This window comes from Gymnogyps californianus, unplaced genomic scaffold (genome assembly GCF_018139145.2).
Source record: "Gymnogyps californianus isolate 813 unplaced genomic scaffold, ASM1813914v2 HiC_scaffold_34, whole genome shotgun sequence".
Taxonomy (NCBI): Eukaryota; Metazoa; Chordata; class Aves; order Accipitriformes; family Cathartidae; genus Gymnogyps; species Gymnogyps californianus.
The window spans coordinates 328,436-343,893 of NW_026114224.1; the positions used below are offsets into that span (position 1 = coordinate 328,436).

Consider the following 15,458-nt stretch of genomic DNA (forward strand, 5'->3'; position numbering starts at 1 on the left):
CGTTGACCCGGTAGATCCCGTCAACATCAAGGCCTGGGGACAATGAGGGGGGCGAGACATCGTGGGGGAAGTTCGTGCCAGCTGCGGGGGCATGCTGGCTGGGAGGACCCTACCTCTCTCCTCGATGGCCTCCACGCAGAGCCGGACGAAGCGGGGCACTGTGGTGTTCTCCCGCTGGCACAAGGCGTCCAAGCGGCACCCAAACACCTGGTCTGGGAGAGGGCAGCGCTGGGGCAAACTGGGATGGGGGAGCACTGGGACTTGGCGGGGGGTAAATGGGACCGGGGTGGGGGGGTACAGGGACCAGAATGGAATGCTGGGGACCAGGAGGGTGGTGGTGAAGGCAGGGAGGGACACCAGGACTGGGAGAGGACACTGGGACCAGGAAGGGAAGCTGGACTGGAGGGAGACACTGGGACTGGTGGGTGCACAGGGACTGAGGGGGGGATTCAGGGACTGACAGGGGGATTCTGGGACGGGATGGGGGGTGGGGTGGAGGATAGACACTGGGATCAGGAGGGGAACAGGGACCAGGAGGGGATGCTGGGACTTGGGAGGGACACTGGGACCAATGGGTGCATAGGGACTCAGGGCAGGAACACTGCGCGGGGGGGGCACTGGGACCCATGGGGGACAGGCAGCCAAGGCTCAATGGAGCACTCAGGCACCCTCTTCCTCTCCCACTCTGGGGCAGGAGGAGGATGTGAGAGGGTTTGGGGAGGTCCCGAGGGCGTGGTGGGACTTGGGGGGAGGTCCTGCAGCTGGGGAGCCCCACCTCGAATGAGCCCCTTCTCCTGCAGGCTCTGGAGCGGGGGCCGCTTGACGATGAAGCGCCTCAGCTTGCTCTTCACCCGCTTCTTCTCCAAGGCGTCAGGGCCGTGGGGGGCACCTGAGGGCACAGCGGGCCCAGGGCGCGGTCACGGTCACAGTCACGCCAGCCCTGAGGCCTGCTCCCCCCCTCGGTCCCCAACCCTACCTGGAGCCCCGGCCCCCTCAGTGACCCGCGGCGCCTCATCCTCGTCCCCGCTGAGCTCCACCAGGTCCCCAACATCCCCCCGGCGCAGCCACCCCACAGGCGCATGCATGGGGTTCTCCAGGTCCTGGGGCGGGGGGGTGGTGGTGGACAGGGACAGTTGGGGATGCTGACGGGGCTGGGGGCAGCCATGGGGCAACCCCTGCCCCCCCTCCAGGCACTCACCAGCTGGCGGATGACCCCCCGGATGGCCCGGGCCCACTCCTGGATGGTGGCCTCTTGGTCTGACTGCAGCAGGAACTCGTTACCCGTCACAGTGCGGAGCTAGCGGGGGGGAGGGGGCAGCAGGATGGGGGAGGGGCAGGGACCCCCGGGGACCCCTACAGGGGCCAGAGGGATGCAGGCACTCCAGGGGTGCCCTGCTCCCCCCCAATGGGGGGCTCCAGGGGTGCCCCTAACCCAAGGGGGGGCCCTACACACCCCCCACCCCGGGGGAGTATATGAGTGGCACCCCTTTGTCCCATTTTGGGTGTTCCTGTACATGCTGGGCTGTGGGGTCCCCTCCTCCGTGGGCTGCATTTAGGGGGATCCCTGTGATGCCCAGAGTGTTATGGAGAGCCCCACGTCCCCTGGGCTGTGCAGTTTAGGCACCCCCACATTCCCAGCCTGGCATCGCACCCCACTTACGTGGATGACGTTCTTCTTGCTGGAGAGGTCACGGGCCCAATCCAGGGCAGCCCCCCGCAAGTCCACGCTGCTCTCGGGGCGGCTGCTGGCAGGGCACTGGGGGGCACCAGGTGTCACGGGTGTCCTGTCCCCCTTGCGTCTCCACAGCATCTCGTATGCCTCCACAGCCCTCTTCCCCCACTGTCCCCCCCATGCCTCCCCATGCTCCAGCACTCCCCCACTGTCCCAGCCCACCTCCGTGCGCCCCACTCACCCAGGCAGTGGGTGCCGGTCCCTTGTGCTCCTTGTAGAAGATGAGGCTGTTCCCGGCCAGCACCACCCAGGAGACCCCCCAGCTCTTCCTGGGGGCAGCAGGTGAGGGGCACCCCCAACCCTTCCCCAGCCAAGGCTGGGGGCAGGCTTGGGTGCCCCCTACCCCAGCAGAGCCCCACACAGGGCCCGGGCACCTTTTGGGCACTGGCAGCGCCCCAGATCCGCCCCCTCACCCCCAGTCTGGCATAGCTGAAAGCACCTTTGTGTGCCAGGGACATCGCTTGTCTGGAGCCCCTCAGCTGTGAAAAGCCATAGGCCAGGCTGGCATGGCCTCCCCAGGCTGGAATGCCCGCCCCTGGCTGGCACAGCCCCCCTGGCATAAACTTCCCCCCACCCAGGCTGGCATGGCCCCTCAGCTTAGCAGAAACCCTCTGCTCAAGTGGGGACCCCCTCCCAAACCTGGCATGGACCCCCAGATTGGCACAGCCCCCCTGCTTCAATATGGACCTCCCAAGCCTGGCACAGCCCCCGCTGGGACCCCAGCCTGGCACAGCCCCCTGCACCAGAACCTCCCCCCTGGGGGACCCCAGCCTGGCACAGCCCCCTGCACCAGAACCTCCCCCTGGGGACCCCAGCTTGGCACAGCCCCCTGCACCAGAACCTCTCCCCTGGGGGACCCCAGCCTGGCACAGCCCCCTGCACCAGAACCTCTCCCCTGGGGGACCCCAGCCTGGCACAGCCCCCTGCACCAGAACCCCGCCCCCAGGACCCCAGCCTGGCACAGCCCCCTGCACCAGAACCCCGCCCCCAGGACCCCAGCCTGGCACAGCCCCCTCCCCACCCCAGCCCCCACCTGAGCTTCTTTCCCCCTCAGCGATCTTGGTCCTGTTGAGCTGCCCAGCCTTCTGCACCTCCTGCAAGGACAGGGTCAGTGCTGTCCCCAGTCCCTCCCAGTGCCCCCCGGCCCCGGGGTAACTCACGGTGGGCAGGGTGGGGGCGCAGGGCGGGGCCGGTGAGGGCTGGGGGGCGGCTGCCCCATCCTCCAGGCTGTGGTGGGCAAGGGTCCGGCCGTGGCTCACCTGCTGGGAGTGGGGCAGTGCGGGAGGCACAGCCCGGGCCCTCCCTGGTGCCCCCCGCCATTATCCATCCATGCCTTGACCCCTTCCCATGCTACCCAGTGCTCCCCCATCCTCCCTCCTCTCCAGCCCCCTCCCACCCTGCCCTCTCCCTGTGCCTCTGCCCCCCCCTGCCCCCGACCCCCAGCTCACGGTGCCACCGGGGACCCCAGCATCCTTGGAGCTCCAGCGTGCCGTGGTCCTGGGGGAATCGGCAGGGGGAGGCAGGCCCTGCAGGGTACACAGAGGACATGGGCCAGCCTCAGGGGATGGCGTGGCCAGGTCCCCCGGGACTGGGCCCGCCACAGCAATTAGCGCTGGCACTAATTGCCAGCGCTCAGTGGGGCTGTGCCAGGGACAAGGGGGGGCAGTGAGGGGGACCTGGAGGGCACTGGGGAGTCAGAGGGGTCAGTGGTGGAGCCACATGGAGGGGGTGGGAGGGAAGATATTGGGGGGATAATTTGGGAGAACTGAGGAGTCACAGGGGACGCTGGGGGGGGCAAAAGGGGGGGCAATGGGGGGGGCATGAGGCGGATATAGTGGACATTGGAGGACACGGTGGCACATGGGGGGGCATGGGGAGTATGGAGGACAGTGGGATGGATGCTGGTGGGGAAGTGGGGGGACATGGGGGGGGGCAGGGAGGGATGAGGGTGTGTAGCCCCAGCCGGTGGGGAGGCTGGCAAGGCCCCAGTACTCCCCCCTGCTGCCCTCCATGCCCACCGCCTCCCGGTGCCGCCGGGGGGTTTCCAGGAGGTCATGCCCGTTTGGGGGTTGTAGAAGAAGCAGCGACCGGTGCTGGGGTCCAGGTGACGCTCCCAGGCCCCCAAAAGTTGGAGGGGGGGCCCAGCCGGCGCTGGGGGCTCAGCCTGGCCCCCTGCCCGCTGCAGCTCCTCAAGGTTGCAGTAGATCATGGTGGCTCCGAGGGGGGCACCTGGGGGGACAGATCCTAAACTGGGGGGAGGGGGGCACATGGACAATGCCCATAGCGTACCCCCAGCCCCATGCTGTGCCTCCCATGCCCTGCCCCCAGTCTCATCCCCTGCCCAGCCCCAGCAGTGCCCCCCTGCCCTGCTCCCCAGCCCCCAGCAGTGCCGCCAGTACTGTCCTCTTGCACTGTCCCCCAGTCCCCCGCATTCCCCCCGCACCCTGCCCCCCAGCCCCGAGCAGTGCCCCCTTGCCCTGTCCCCCTCCCCCCGCGGTCCCCCGGCGCCCTGCCCAGCCCGGATCAGGGTTTTGCAATCGCTTCCCCGGAGCCGTTTGCCTCCCCCCCCCGCCCCCTCCGGCAGCCGCGGCCCCCCCCGGTGCTCCCCGGCCTGGGCCCGGCGCCCCGCTCCCACCTGCCGCCCGCGGCCGCGCAGCACCGGCTCCCCTCGGCCCCCCCGACCCCGCTGCGGGCGGCACGGCCCCTCCGCCCCCCCCGCACTTCCTCCGCTGCCCCACGGCGACGAGGAAGTGGCGGCAGGGAGGGCGGGGTTGGAGGGTGCTGGGGTGCAGGGGGGTCGGGGTGTGTAGGGAGTGGAGCAAGGTTGCGCGGCTGGGGGGTGCAGGTGGGCGATGCAGTGGGGCGAGTTTGGGGGCGCAGGGGGTGCAGGTGGGTGATGCAGAGGGGTGAGTTTGGGGGGTGCAGGTGGGCAATGCAGGGGGGCGATGTTGGGGGACATCAGAGGTGCAGGTTGGCGATGCAGGAGGTGAGGCTGGGGGTGCAGGTGGGCAATGCAGAGGGGTGAATGTGGAAGGTGCAGGTTGGCGATGCAGAGGGGTGAATTTGGGGGTTGCAGGGGGTGCAAGTGGGTGATGCAGGAGGCGAGGTTGGGGGTGTGAGGGGTATAGAGGTGGGCGATACAGGGGAGTGAGATTGGGGGTGCAGGGGTTGCAGGCAGGTGATGCAGGGGGGCAGGGTTGGGGATACAGATGGGCGAGGTTAGGGGTGCAAGGCGTGGAGATGGGTGAAGTGGGGGGAGCAGGTTGGGGACGCAGGTTGGAGACACAGCGTGCAGGTTGAGGGAAGGAGGGTGCAAAGGCTGGGGGGTGTGCAGGGATAGGGAGCACTGGTGAGGCTGCAGGGGCTCAGAGGGGAACAGGGCTGGGGGCACAGGGTGTCCTCTTGGGGCTACCTGGCCACCACTCACCCCAATGCCCTGGGCCAGCAGCTCCTGCTGGGACTGGCACCCTGGCAGGGCTGGGGGGGGGGCGGGCAGGGCCCCCTCTGGCAGCTGGCTGGTGCTGATGCAGCGGCCCACAGGGCGGGTGGGGCTCAGTCCAGCCTCCTGGGAGGGGGGCGGAGGGGGGCCACACAGGTCCTCCAGTGAGCGGTACTGCGGTGGCAGGCCTGGGGGAAGAGAGGAGGGTACCCATCAACCCATAATGATGCTTCAGGTTGCAGGTGGGGGGGCAAAGACCTCCACCCCTGGGCCCCAACCCTGTTTTCCCCAGTGTCCCCCTGCCTCTGGTACCCCCAGCCCCATGGAGACTCGGTGTCTCCCAGTGCCTGCAGCCCTGTACCCCTTCCACCTCCTGCACTCCCAGCCCTTTGGCCCCACCTATACCCCTCACACCCCACAGGTGTCTCCCAGCCCTGTGCCCTCAATGGGTCCTCCAGCCCTGTCCCTCAAGTGCCCCCTTATCCTGTGCCCTTAGTGCCCCCAGCCCAAATCTTCCCCCAGCCTTGTGCACCCAGACCCACAGCCCAGGACCCCCAGTGGTGTGTCCTCCAGCCCTGTACTCTGTGTCACCTCATTCTTTGCCCCTAATGCCCCCAACCCCTTGCCCCCACCTCAGTGCCCCGTGGCGCCATTCTCCCAGTTTCCTGCCATCCTGTGTCTCCTTGCCCCATGGCCCCAGCCCTGTGCCTCCCTGCCCCGCTCACCTGTGCCCACAGGCTGGCTAGGGGTCAGTGTGCTCCGTCTCCCGGTGTCACCAGGGTCCAGCTCGGCCACGTAGGTAGCAGGGACGAAGAAGGGCCGAGCCCAGCGGGGCTCGCTGGCCCGTCTCACCTGCCACCAGTCCTCGTTGGCTTTGTGGAGCAGCAGGAACTGCTCGCCAGCTGCCATGGCCACATGCCGCCCGTCCTCAGCGCGGTATGCGTAGTTGTAGAGGGCGCGGAGCACCACGGCTGGCTCAGCTTGCCGCCACCGCCGCCCCTCCAGCCGCCACCGCCCTGCCAGCATCCTCAGCCCTCTCAGGGCGCCTGGGCCCACTACAGCCTGGCCCTCCCCATCTGCAGGGCACAGGACTGGGGGTCAGGGCGGACGTGCCCTATGCCCCATGGCTGGCATGGCCCTGGGCTGTGGTGGAATAGGGCTGAGCAGTGCCACAGGTGGCAGCAAGGGACCCTGCCTGCAGGGCCAGGATTCACTGGACAATGTTGTGCCCTATGGCCAGGCTGCATCCCATGGCCATAGCAATGCCCCATGGCCCAGCTGTGCCCATATCCCAGGCTGTGCCTCACAGACAGAATGTGCCCCATGGCCATGGCAATGCCCCATGGCCAGGCTGTGCCCCACAGCCAGGGGTTCCCCCCCAATCATGGCAATGCCCCACAGCAATCCTGTCCACAAGCAGTGGAGGCACCATGTGCTGCCCCAGTTCCTGGTGCTGGGGAAGGCAGTGCCTGGCCCTGGGGTACGGGGGACTGGGCAGATTGGGGGGACCAGAGGGGCTGGGGGTGCTGGGGCAGCCAGGGCTCAGGGACGTGCAGGAAACCCAGCAGCTGCTGCAGCAGGAAGCAGTGAGGCTGCGGCTTCCTCGCACCACACGGCATGGGGCTGGGGGGTGGTACTGGGGGGGCCTCAGCTCCATGGCCCCATGGCCTCTGGTCCCCTGGTCCTCATCCTATGGCCCTGCAGCCCCCCCAGCCCCTGGTCTCCATCCCACAGCCCTACACCCCTGTGGCACCCAGTCCCTTAGTCCCCGTCCCCAGGTCTCCCAGCCCCCCACCCCGTATTCCCTGGTCCCAGCCCCACAGCCCTAGGCTCCCAGAGCTGCAGCCCCCCCAGCTCCATGGCCCTACAGCGCCCAAGCCTGCCCCCAGCTGGAGATACACTCACCATCTTTGGGGCACCACTGTGGGGCCGGTGGGCAGGACCTGATGCCAGGATACAGAAGTGGTGGGGGCTGCCATGGGGTGTAGGTGGAGGACACCGGCGTCCTGCCCGCACCCAGCCAGCTCAGCACCCGTGGGGTGCAGGGATTAGAGCCTGGGCCCCGCTCGACCCTGCTCGGCCCCAAGCGCCTTTCGGCTCTGCCCACACTGTGCTGCTGGGAGGGGTCAGGGAGGGGGGGCGAGGCAGGGCAATCGGGGTAATTGCACTGCCCCGGGGGGGGGCAAATCAGCTTTGCCCGGGGGAGGACCCCAGCCCGGTTGTGTCCCACCCCGTTCCCGACACCCACCCCCGCTTCCCTTTGCTCTGTCTGCCCCACCGGTTCCTGTGGCACCGGGGGGGGGCCCGGGGAACAGGACGGGGGGGCTGGGGGGGCCGCCAGGCTGTGCCTGCACGGAGCCCCGGTCCAGGCCAGCGACCCCCCGGCGGGACCCCCCGGTGTCCCCCACCCACCTGATCCTGCCGGGGTGGCGGGTCGGGCCCGCCCGTAGCGAACATGTGACAGGACGAGACGGGACGCCTGGGTCCTCGCCCCGCTGCGGGGCGGGACGGGGAGCTGGGGGGTCCTCCCGGCTCTCGGGGCGGGAAGGGAGTGTCCCTGTTGGAAAGCAGGCGCGGGCACTTGGACACCGGGTTCCGGCGGGGGAGCGGGGGCTGCGGGAGGGCGGAGGTGGGAGTGTTCCGGGACCGGGGGCAGGACGCCTGGGTCCCCGCCCGCGACCCGGGGAGGCAGTGCGGGGAGGGGCAGGGTGGCGCCCCGGTCCACCTCGGGGGGTGGGGGGGGGACGGCATGACACAAGGGGGTCGTGGGGGAATCGTGTGACGTGGAGCGCCGTGCTGCCAGGCAGCTTTGGCACCGTGCCGTGACATCACGGCCCCATTCCGCGGCGGGAGAGGAGGATGCTGCGGGCGGTGGCGGCCCCGCCCGGTGGCCATGGCAACCCCGGTGGGCCGGCTCCCGTGTCGCCATGGCGACCGCGCGGCCGGCGCTCTCGCGAGAGTTGGGGAGGCCGGCCGCCGCCGCGCGGGGAATTGTGGGGGCTGTAGTGCGGCGGCGGGGCGGCCGGTTCCGGCGTGCCCCGCGCGTGGCCCCGTTGCATCAGCGCGCGGCGATGCGGCTGCGGGTGGCGGCGGGCGGCCCCGCCGCGCTGAAGGTGCTGGCGGCTGCCGGGGCCGCCGCCGCCCCGGTGCGGCTCGTCTGGGCCGGCCCCTTAGGTGAGATCACCACCACCACCACCACCGCCGCGGCGGTGGCGGCGGCTGCTCCGCTCCCCGGCAGGGAGCCCCTGGCAGCGGCCCCGGTGATCCCCACCCCTCGGCGGGGGCCGCCGGGCCTGACGAGCTTGCTTTCCCCCCTGCAGAGCGGCCCCTCGCCCCGCTGAGCACCCCGTGGGTGCCTGCTCTGGAGCTGGACAGCGGCACCGTCCTCTTCTCTCCCAACGCCATCTGCCAGTGAGTACCGAGTGCCGGGGGCGGGGCGCGGCCCTGCAGCCTCCAGCTCCACACCCCCCCCCCCAACCCCCCCCCCAGGTTCTTCTTCCTGGCCCGCGGCGAAGAGCCCACCGACCTCACCAACCAGTGGCTGGAGTGGGAGGCCACTGAGCTGCAGGTGGGTGCCCCAGGGGTATGGTGGCTTCCCCCACCCTGCCACCGGGCCCGGCCTACCTGACCCCTTCTGCCTCTGTCTGCTCCTAGCCGGCTGCCTCAGCTGCCCTGTACACTCAGCTGGTGCACGGCAAGAAGGGGCTGGAAGCAGTGGAAGCCCTGGGGAAGTTGCTGGCCCACATAGAGCAGAACTTGTCCAGGAGAGGCACTGCCTACCTTGCTGGGGTGAGTGGGACTGCGGGGTGGGAGGAGCCCCGCTGCCTAGGGGAGACTGCTAGGGAGGGAGTGGGGCCTTCTCCCTGTAGAGCTGAGCTTGCTGCTGCCTGCCCTGAGACAGAGCCCTGAGCCTGGGTTGGGGCTGCCTCAGGGCCTGACTCTGCTTCTCTGGCCCAGGACACCAAGTCAGTGGCTGATGTGGTTGTATGGGGTACCTTGTTCCCTGTCCTCCAGGATGAGACCAGCCTGCCAAGTAAGAGTGAAATAGGGGTGCCGAGGGGGAGCATTCCTTGTGTTCCTGTGGCTGTAAGAATCATGCTGCTCTCTGTCTTTCTCTCGCCCCTCAAGGTGAGTTGCAGGTGCTGAGGACCTGGTTCCAGAGCATGACGCTCTCGGAGGCCTGCAGAAAAGCTGCCGACTCCATTCTGACGCCCAAGGCGCTGCTGGAGTTCAAGTCCTACCTGCAGAAGCAGCCTCCGCCCTGCCTGGCCATGGAGAGAGCCACCAGTAACGAGCCTGAGGTACAGCCCTGGCCCCCTGCTCAGCCCTGGCCCAGGGATGGGCCCCCGTGGGGCTGGCAGTGACAGGCGCACAGACCCTCACTGGGAGCAGCCTTCCCCGCAGGAGGAAGAAGGTTCTGAGCCTGCCCTGACGGAGGAGGAAATCACAGCTGCTGTGGATGCCTGGGGCCGCGGTGCTGCTGCACTGCCCAAGCCCTGGCAGCCTCAGAAACCTGTGTGAGTTCCAAGATGACACGAGGGCTGGCTGTCCCAGACCTCCAAGGGGCCTGGCAGGGGCTCCCAGGCTGATTGTTCTGGGGTGGGGTGGCCCTGTTGCTCTTTGTGCCTGCTCTGACTGGCCCTGTCCATGCCAGGCTGCCCGTGGAGGGCATGAGGAACATCCTGATCACCAGTGCTCTGCCCTACGTGAACAATGTGCCCCACCTCGGCAACATCATTGGTTGCGTCCTCAGTGCCGACACCTTTGCCAGGTGAGACCTGGCTGCGGGAAAGCTCCCTGGGGCTGGGGGATCATCATGGGGGGCTGTACTGCCCCCAGCACCTGCACGGGTGTCACAGGCCCCTGCCTGCAGGTACTGCCGCCTGCGGAACTGGAACACGCTGTACGTGTGCGGTACGGATGAGTACGGCACAGCCACTGAGACCAAGGCGGTGGAAGAGGGGCTGACGCCCCAGGAGATCTGCAACAAGTACAACGCCATCCACGCTGATATCTACCGCTGGTTCAACATCTCCTTCGACTTCTTCGGCCGCACCACCACGCCGTACCAGACCATGTGAGCAGCTGCGTCCCCTTGGGGCTTACATGGAGGGACCAGTGCTGGGGAATGTTGGGAGGAACCCCAGCATGCCTGGCTGAGGGTGGTCTGTGGCTCTGGAGGGTTCCCTGGCTAATGGGGGCTGCCCCCCTCCTCTTCCTCTCCTGTCCCAGGATTGCCCAGGACATCTTCCAGCGCCTGCTGGCCCGTGGTTTCCTGCTGCAAGACACTATGGAGCAGCTGCGATGTGAGGACTGCCAGCGGTTCCTGGCTGACCGCTTTGTGGAGGGCACCTGCCCCTTCTGCAGCTACAAGGAGGCCCGGGGGGACCAATGTGATAAATGTGGCAAACTCATCAATGCTGTGGAGCTGAAGGTGGGACAGGATCCCCCTGGGGACTGTCCCACAACCCTCCACCAGCTCTGCCTGGGACCTCCAGCCTTGTCCTGGGCTCCCTCCAACCCGTGTTTTTCTTCCTGACAGAATCCGCAATGCAAGCTCTGCAGGGGCGTCCCTGTGGTGAAACCCACCCAGCACCTTTTCCTGGACCTACCCAAGGTGAGCTTCATCCCTCGGGGAGTGGGGAGGGGATGGGGCACCCCCTGGTACCACTGACCATCCCTGTGCGTTTGCCCACAGCTGCAGGAGCAGCTGGAGCCCTGGCTGGAGCAGTCCTGGGCCACGGGGGACTGGACGGCCAACGCTCGCTACATCACTCGGTCCTGGATCCGGGATGGGCTCAAACCCCGCTGCATCACCCGTGACCTGAAGTGGGGTACGCCTGTGCCCCTTGATGGCTTCCGCGACAAGGTGGGTCCCACCTGTCCCCTCAGTTGCAGCATCTGTCCCCAGGTGCCCTGCCTGGGGCTCCCCTGCTCATGTGTCACTCTCCCTTCAGGTTTTTTACGTGTGGTTTGACGCTCCCATTGGCTACTTGTCCATTACGGCCAACTACACCGACCAGTGGGAGAGGTGGTGGAAGAACCCACAGCAGGTAGGAGCCTGGTGCTGCTGCAGGGTGGAGGTAGGGACAGACCTGGACATCAGGGTCCACTGATGTCCCCCCCTGCCTCCCCCGACTACCTATCAGGTTAAGCTCTACAACTTCATGGCCAAGGACAACGTCCCATTCCACAGCGTCATATTCCCCTGCTCGCTCCTGGGCGCTGATGACAACTACACCCTGGTGAACCACCTCATTGCTACAGGTATTGGGGGTCACCAGGAACTAGGGAGTCTCCACACTTTCCCTCAGTACTGGGAACAGTCCAGCCTGTCCTGCACAGGCACAACACTGCATTTGCCCTCCTTGACTTGGAAGCCCCTTTGAGCTCAGCATGAGCCTATCAGCACTTTGACAGCATCTCCCTGTGTTGTGGGGCTGTTCCCGGCCTGGGAGAGAGCTGGATCCAGGCTTGGGCCCCATGGTGGGGTCTCTCCTGCCCTCCCCAGAGTACCTGAACTATGAGGATGGGAAGTTTTCCAAGAGCCGGGGTGTGGGAGTGTTTGGGGACATGGCCAAGGACACAGGCATCCCTGCGGACATCTGGCGCTTCTACCTGCTGTACCTGCGGCCTGAAGGGCAGGACAGTGCCTTCTCCTGGAGCGACCTCATGCTCAAGAACAACTCAGAGCTGCTGAACAACCTAGGCAACTTCATCAACAGGTTCTGGGACACCCTGGTGGTGGCAGGGGCCATCTGACCCTAGGCTGTGCTCATGCCTGCTCCGCCTCTCTCCCCAGAGCTGGCATGTTCGTGTGCAAGTTCTTTGGTGGCACCGTCCCCAACATGGTCCTGACACTGGATGACAAGCGGCTCTTGGCCCGTGTCACCCTGGAGCTGCGCCAGTACCACCAGCTGCTGGAGAAAGTCCGGTGGGTAGTTGAAACCCTGGGGCCGGAGCAGGGCTGAATTATGAGGGTGGGAGGGCAGAGACCTGACCTACAGCAGGCGCTCAGCCCCCCTCTACCCCCCGCCAGCATCCGTGATGCCCTGAGATGTATCCTTAACATCTCTCGCCATGGCAATCAGTACATCCAGGTGAATGAGCCCTGGAAGCGGATCAAGGGGGATGAAAAGGACAGGTAGGGAGAGATGGGGGGATGGGTGGGGGGCAGGGCTGGGAGCTGGCATTGATGGAGGGTTTCCTACCCCACAGGCAGCGTGCAGGCACGGTGACCGGTGTGGCGGTGAACATAGCTTCCATGCTGGCCGTCATGTTACAGCCCTACATGCCTGCTGTCAGCCTGGCCATCCAGAGGCAGCTCTGCATCCCCCCAGACTGCTTCGTCCTGAGCCACGACTTCACCTGCACCCTGCCTCCTGGGCATTGCGTGGGCACTGTAGGTGGGGGGGGGGGGGGGGGGGAAGGGGGGAAGGCAGGCTGTGCCCCCCTGGGCAGTGTGTGGGATCAGGGGTGCTGACCCTGCAGGGGTGACCCCTCTTCTTCCCGGGTCCAGGTGAGCCCCCTTTTCCAGAAGCTGGAGAATGACCAGGTTGAAGCCCTGCGCAAGCGCTTTGGGGGAGGGCAGGTGAGTGGGGGCTGCGGTGCCCCCAGTGCCCCTGCAGCTCCTCCACCTTGGGCACCTCCTAGCCTCTCCACCTCTGCTTTCTGTCCCTCCTCACTTGCTGGCTCTCCTTTCCCAGCCTGAGGATCTTGCTGTAGAGCCCCAGGTAACTTGCTGGCACTGCCTCAGGGGTCCTGCAGCAACCCACCCCTCTCCAGCATGAGGGGGGGTGGGTGCAGAGCTCTGCCCTGGGGGCTGGGACCAGGGCTCACACTTATTTCTGTCCTTCCACAGGCCAAAGACACCCCTCCAGCCTCAGAGACCCTTGTGGCTCCAGGTGACCCCCAGCTGATCCAGGAGCTGACAGAGGAGGTGGCCAAGCAGGTGAGTTGGGGGGGCAGACTTGGCCCTGTCTTGCCCTTACCGCCCCCCAAGCCCTTATCACCCTCCCCCCCCACCTGCCCAGGGCAACCATGTTCGGCAGCTGAAGGCCAACAAGGCAGAGAAGGCCCAGGTCGACACCGAGGTGGCCAAGCTGCTGGAGCTGAAGAAGCAGCTGGCACTAGCAGAGGGGAAAAGCCCTGAAGTCCCTGTGCCCAAGGGGAAGCGAAAGAAGTAGCCCCAGCACTACCCAGAGACGAGACTGGGTTGTGCTGGCTGGTGGTTATGAGTGTAATAAAATGCAAAAAGTATACAATCGTGTATGGAAGCAGTGCCCTCCCCACAGCATCAGTCTGTGCTAGTGGGGTAGTGCTCCTCCAGTTCATGGCTGCCCTCCAGGTCCGCAGGGGCAGCGGAGTCCTTGCCCCACTGGCTGTGGAGCAGCATTGGCACCTAAGCCCGGCGAAGGTTCACAATGCGGTCGATGAGGGCTGCTCGTGTGCGCTCCACCTCCATGCTGAGCCGCTGGATCTCTTCCCGGAGCTGCTCATTGTGGGCTGTCAGCTCCAGCACCCGCTGCTCGTTGGCCCGCTCCTGGTGCTTGGCCCGGTCCCTGCTTGCCACCATGCCACTGCACCTCTTCCTCTTCACCCCACGCCCTGTAGCTGCCCCTGCCTCATCCTCCTCTGTGCCCAGCCGGGGTGGGGAGCTCCTGCTGGAGGCTGAGCCTGGCGGTCCTGCTGGCTCTGTGCCAGCTGTGCTCTCTGGCCCCAGCAGCTCCAGCAGCTCAGCAGCCAGGGCAGCGTCCAGCTCGCAGCCCTCTGGACCACCACCAGCCCCCTCCATGCCCCACAGCGGAGCCAGCTCTGCCTGCAGGGAGAGAAGAGGAGCCAGCCCCAGGTGACCGGTGCCCCCTGCCCTGTTTCCCCCCCACCAGGGGTGTTGCTGGCTGCTCAGCTCACCTGCTCAGCCCCCCAGGGTGGGGAGGGCCCACTGCCCTCTGCTGCTGCCAGCACCTCCTGTAGGTCCTGGTACCAGGCCTCCAGCTCCCAGCTGGGCAGGGTGCTGGTGGGTCCCCCAGCAGGCAGCCCCTCAGCTGCCATTGTCACCTCTGGGCCAGTGCGGGGCTGTGGGGGGTGGGGAGAGGAGGGGATGAGTCAGGCGGGGACTCTCAGCTCCGGGGCGTTGCTCCCTGCGGGGAGCCGGTCCCCGCAGCCCCACGGTGTCGCCGCCGCCGCCCCGCCCCCCACCCACCCCCTACCTGCTCTCAGGTGTGGTGGTCGACAAGGACGCACTTTCTCCTGGATGCCTGGGGAGGGAGAGAGACGGGGTCAGACTCTGCCCCCACCACCACCGCGCGGCGGGTGGAGGGTTCCCCAGGGGTTCGGAGCCCACACCCCGCTCCCGGGGGTACCACCAGTTGGAGGGGGGGGAGGGGAGGGGGCGACGTACCGGGCGCAGCGCCCCGCCTGCCCCGCGCTGGGGGGAGTGGTGCGCCCCGAGGACCACTCTCCCACGAGGGCGGCCTGCGGGCATCCCGCTCCCCGGGAACCCCGGCGTCCCTCCTAGGACCGGACGGAACGTCTCCATCTACCTCCCCCGCCCCAGCCGCACTCGGGGCCGGCTCCCCGGCGTCCCCCCCGGCGCACCTTCCTGGGCGGCCCCGGCTCCCCGCGGCTCCGGCCCGAGCGCTGCCCCCAGCTCATCCTCGCCCGCATCGTCCCGCACTGCTCCGCTCCCACTGCGCCGCCGCCCGCGCCCCTTTTAAGGGTCCCCGCGTGACGCAACGCTCGCGCCGGCCGCAGCCAACGGGCGCCCACGGCGCCATGACGCGTGGGGCGGTGCGAGCCAATGGGGGGGGGCGCGTGCCACCGCCCACCGGGCAGGAGCGGCCCCAGCGGGCTGCGCGCCCCGGGGTGAGTCACGCGGGCGGATGATGCAACGGCTGGAAACCGGCCCCACCCCGCCTTAACGAGCCCGCAGCGCCGCGGCGGGGGAGTGCTGGGGCGAGCGGGAGCGGCAGCAGCCTCGTACAGCCCCGGGGAGCCCCAGGGGCCCTGTGCCGCCCCCGGCCCCGCTCGGAGCCCCTCGGCCGGAGCCCCGGTGCTGCCCCGGTGCTTCCCAGTGCATCCCCGGGGCATTCCCAGGGCATTCCCAGTGCTCCCCGCGCGAGGCACGCCGGGATCGAGCCCGCCGCCGCCGTGCGCAGGCGCGGGGGCGGTGCGCGCGCTGCCCCGCCTATTCCTGGCGGAGCCGGGTCGGGCCGGGCCGGAGTGGGCACCCGGTGTTCGGTGCCGCCGCGCGCAGCCCCGCCCCGCCGCCCTCCGCCGGCCGCCGCC

The 15,458-nt window shown here is 67.9% G+C and overlaps 3 protein-coding genes across 3 annotated transcripts; 1 reads left to right on the forward strand and 2 right to left on the reverse strand.

The window, feature by feature from the left end:
• Position 1: 1 nt before the first annotated feature.
• On the reverse strand, positions 2–6,197 carry ARHGAP9 (Rho GTPase activating protein 9; the record flags this gene model as incomplete). The annotated part of the gene is given in 12 exon segments (XM_050914262.1): positions 2–33; positions 114–212; positions 776–889; positions 977–1,100; positions 1,199–1,297; positions 1,661–1,756; positions 1,914–2,001; positions 2,766–2,784; positions 2,787–2,994; positions 3,181–3,258; positions 3,751–3,890; positions 5,897–6,197. Coding segments are annotated over 12 exon segments (1,398 nt in total), but the record flags the coding sequence as incomplete, so codon positions are not given.
• Positions 6,198–8,242: 2,045 nt separating this feature from the next.
• Positions 8,243–13,357, forward strand: MARS1 (methionyl-tRNA synthetase 1). The gene is made up of 22 exons (XM_050914297.1): positions 8,243–8,345; positions 8,492–8,582; positions 8,661–8,739; positions 8,826–8,960; positions 9,129–9,204; positions 9,300–9,472; positions 9,576–9,688; positions 9,826–9,942; positions 10,045–10,248; positions 10,404–10,605; positions 10,714–10,788; positions 10,870–11,040; positions 11,129–11,224; positions 11,321–11,438; positions 11,683–11,896; positions 11,974–12,105; positions 12,211–12,315; positions 12,390–12,573; positions 12,691–12,762; positions 12,878–12,904; positions 13,033–13,122; positions 13,205–13,357. Exons 1-22 carry the CDS (start codon positions 8,243–8,245, stop codon positions 13,355–13,357), a joined length of 2,730 nt encoding a protein of 909 aa, XP_050770254.1.
• On the reverse strand, positions 13,332–14,826 carry DDIT3 (DNA damage inducible transcript 3). Its single transcript, XM_050914296.1, has 4 exons — positions 14,769–14,826; positions 14,381–14,428; positions 14,082–14,246; positions 13,332–13,989 (listed from the first exon to the last, which is right to left on the reverse strand). The coding sequence occupies exons 3-4, from the start codon at positions 14,220–14,222 to the stop codon at positions 13,573–13,575; spliced, it is 558 nt and encodes a 185-aa protein (XP_050770253.1). The 5' UTR covers positions 14,223–14,246; positions 14,381–14,428; positions 14,769–14,826; the 3' UTR covers positions 13,332–13,572.
• Between the last annotated feature and the right edge of the window lie 632 nt (positions 14,827–15,458).

Coding starts and splice junctions, on each gene's coding strand:
- DDIT3 (XM_050914296.1), bottom strand. CDS start 14,222: ATGGCAGCTGAGGGGCTGCCTGCTGGGGGACCCACCAGCACCCTGCCC. Junction 13,990..14,081: donor CACCCTGGGGGGCTGAGCAG/GTGAGCTGAGCA, acceptor CTCTCCCTGCAG/GCAGAGCTGGCTCCGCTGTG.
- MARS1 (XM_050914297.1), top strand. CDS start 8,243: ATGCGGCTGCGGGTGGCGGCGGGCGGCCCCGCCGCGCTGAAGGTGCTG. Junction 8,961..9,128: donor GCACTGCCTACCTTGCTGGG/GTGAGTGGGACT, acceptor TCTCTGGCCCAG/GACACCAAGTCAGTGGCTGA. Junction 10,606..10,713: donor TCAATGCTGTGGAGCTGAAG/GTGGGACAGGAT, acceptor TCTTCCTGACAG/AATCCGCAATGCAAGCTCTG.